This window comes from Egretta garzetta, unplaced genomic scaffold (genome assembly GCF_000687185.1).
Source record: "Egretta garzetta isolate BGI_Z169 unplaced genomic scaffold, ASM68718v1 scaffold588, whole genome shotgun sequence".
In the NCBI taxonomy this organism is placed as follows: domain Eukaryota; kingdom Metazoa; phylum Chordata; class Aves; order Pelecaniformes; family Ardeidae; genus Egretta; species Egretta garzetta.
The window spans coordinates 243,541-245,982 of NW_009260496.1; the positions used below are offsets into that span (position 1 = coordinate 243,541).

A 2,442-nucleotide genomic window follows, 5' to 3' on the forward strand; every position below is an offset into this window, starting at 1 on the left:
AGCATCTTTCTGTGTAAAGATGGGAGACACCACCTCTTCCCCTAGGGGTGAGGCTCTAGTAAGATTTAAAGTAACTCTAGTAACTCCCAAAAGCACGTGTCCGGCAATGGTACAGCGCCGTAAGCTGCTTGTGCAGGAGAGGATTGCTCCCCAGCCCCGTGGCCGCTCGCCGTGCCGTGCCTGCTGCGGCTCCCCGAGCACCGACCCGGGCTGCCAGGGCTCGGCTCTCAGTCGGAACAACCATTGGACCACACTGGAAATCTGCCTCATTTACAGCCAGTGTGACAGATTACAAGACACCCATGGTTACACTTGCATCTTTATTGCGATCCGGGAGGGAAGGAGTAATTGCGGCATCACAGAGCTACATAAACTGATCGTCATTCATTAAGTCATAAGAGCAATCGTTACTGTCTGATTCTCTACACTTAAACTTACACCTATTCTTAGCATTTGCTTGCTGGAAATAGGCACATGGAAGATAACACCACCACAGATCTCTGTCGAGCATGCTGCCTGTCGCCTGTTTTAAGTCCAGGGATAAGGGAATAGAAGCCTTTACAAATGCACTTCTTATATGTAACTGCCCTTAACCAGATGAATAGAAATCACAAGCCAGATTAAGAGGAAACGGCATAGTTAAATGCTCTCTTCACTCCTGTTTCTAGATAGAAGTGTGCTAATGCTGTAGCAGGGTGAGTTCGGTACAGGCAGAGGACGCAGCCCTGCACAAGCCACTGGAGGATGACAGCAGAGGCACCTCCAGAGAGCCAGGCACTCATCTCAGCTGGAATTTACTTGTGTGGACTGCAGTCCCCCTTCTCTTGGCTTAGCACAGTTTAGGCAGTGACTCAAAGAAGCTCAATTTAATCACAGAATACTTTGGGTTGGGAGGAACCTTTAGAGGCCATCTAGCCCAACGCCCCGCAGTGAGCAGGGACACCTTTACCTGGATCAGGGTGCTGAGCCCCCTCCAACCTGACCCACTTCCTATGCTTCCTAAAATAAAACGTGAAAGAACACATTTGTTCAGTAGCAAATCAAGCTTGTCAGACTCAAGGAAAAGAGCAAACCCCCCTCTGTGCTCTAGCATCCAGCAAGGCCAAAGCAGTCCCCCGTACATTGGTTATTATTTCTCTGGCTACGTGCATGCAAGCATGAACCATAAAGTCACCGAGAGCCGCCTTATAGGTGCTGTGACCACATGAGCTGCATGTTCACCAACAGTGATCGTTAGATGACTCCCTCGTTCAAGTGTCCTAGTTCTACCTTTAGTTTTTTAATCTCCAGAAAGAGTTTTTGTATTTCCAGCAGAGTTTTCAGTTCTTCTATAGGCACACCGCAGTCAAAGACAGTTTTGATATCGTGAATCTCTTCGCATACATCAGCGTCACCTTCTCCCTTCTGTTAAAAAGTAAACCAAAACAAACACAAGCCAGAAAAAAGCACGTGAGATTGCACTGCAGCCGATGGAGAGCCACCCACTCCTGAGCTTCGGTCCCGCTTGCCGTGCGCTGCCCCAATGCAGTCTGCACCCCCCTTTGGTACCATAAACCAAAAGCCTTTAAGAAGGTCAAGCAGTTATTTTTCATATTGGCAATCAAGCAGCCTCCATCCAGGAGCTCAGCCCGGCTGTGGTACTCACACACTTGGGCAGCAGTGTCCAGTTGCCATCAGGCAAGCACGTGGCTGTCTGAGAGCCTTCTGAAGACACGCTTCCATCGGCTGAAAAGTGGTATCCATGAAGGCATTCGAAGGTAACAGTCTCATTTGTTTGGTACCACGTCTTACCACCCGAAGGGCTTTTTAGTCTTCCGTTGGCCACTTGCGGTTGCGGACACAGAACTGAAAGGAAAACCCACAGCAGAAGGCAGCTCAGCAAGAGGATCATCGTTACGGAGGTGGAAAACACCCTACAAAGACAGTGAAGGCTGAGTCAGTGCAGGTGAACTTAAATCTGCGGAGCTGTGAAATCAAGCATTAAAGCAAAGTTCCTTCCCCAGGCCCTTCAAGAGGGAAGGGTGAAGGTCAGAAGAGCCCCCGAGAGGTGTTACGCATTTGCTGTTTTCTGACATCTCAATTCCTATGCAAGAGTCTGCAGAATGACATTTGTCAGTAAGAACACGTGCTGAAGAGAAAGTCAGTAACGATGGCGTCTCCTGAGCCTCCTTTACACAGGACTGGCAAGAAAAATTGTACCCACCTGGCTGGCAAGTGGGCAGGGGAGGGTGCCAGGCACCATCGGCCAGGCACCGGCTCTCAGCATCACCGCGCAGCTTGAAGCCTTCATCACAGGAGAACCTCACAGCCGTCCCATAGGGAAACGTAAACCTCTGCGGAGTCATCCTTCCCCTCTCGACCACGGGCTTGGGGCACCGGACCACTGCGGGAAGAGAGCAGGGCTGGGAGCGGTGGGTTTGGCTGCTGCCCTTCCCCAGGGAC

General features: G+C 50.6%; 1 protein-coding gene across 1 annotated transcript; it reads right to left on the minus strand.

Moving 5' to 3' along the window:
• Positions 1 to 457: 457 nt before the first annotated feature.
• LOC104131257 (beta-2-glycoprotein 1) lies at positions 458 to 2,378 on the minus strand. The gene is made up of 3 exons (XM_009644409.2): positions 2,204 to 2,378; positions 1,646 to 1,845; positions 458 to 1,404 (listed from the first exon to the last, which is right to left on the minus strand). The coding sequence occupies exons 1-3, from the start codon at positions 2,343 to 2,345 to the stop codon at positions 1,234 to 1,236; spliced, it is 513 nt and encodes a 170-aa protein (XP_009642704.2). The 5' UTR covers positions 2,346 to 2,378; the 3' UTR covers positions 458 to 1,233.
• Positions 2,379 to 2,442: the final 64 nt, after the last annotated feature.

Excerpts from the sequence above, each read along its gene's own strand:
- LOC104131257 (XM_009644409.2), bottom strand. The coding sequence starts at position 2,345 with ATGACTCCGCAGAGGTTTACGTTTCCCTATGGGACGGCTGTGAGGTTC. Across the intron at positions 1,846-2,203 it reads CCTGCCCACTTGCCAGCCAG|TTCTGTGTCCGCAACCGCAA; the intron begins GTGGGTACAATT and ends TTTTCCTTTCAG. Across the intron at positions 1,405-1,645 it reads GGACACTGCTGCCCAAGTGT|AAGGGAGAAGGTGACGCTGA; the intron begins GTGAGTACCACA and ends ACTTTTTAACAG.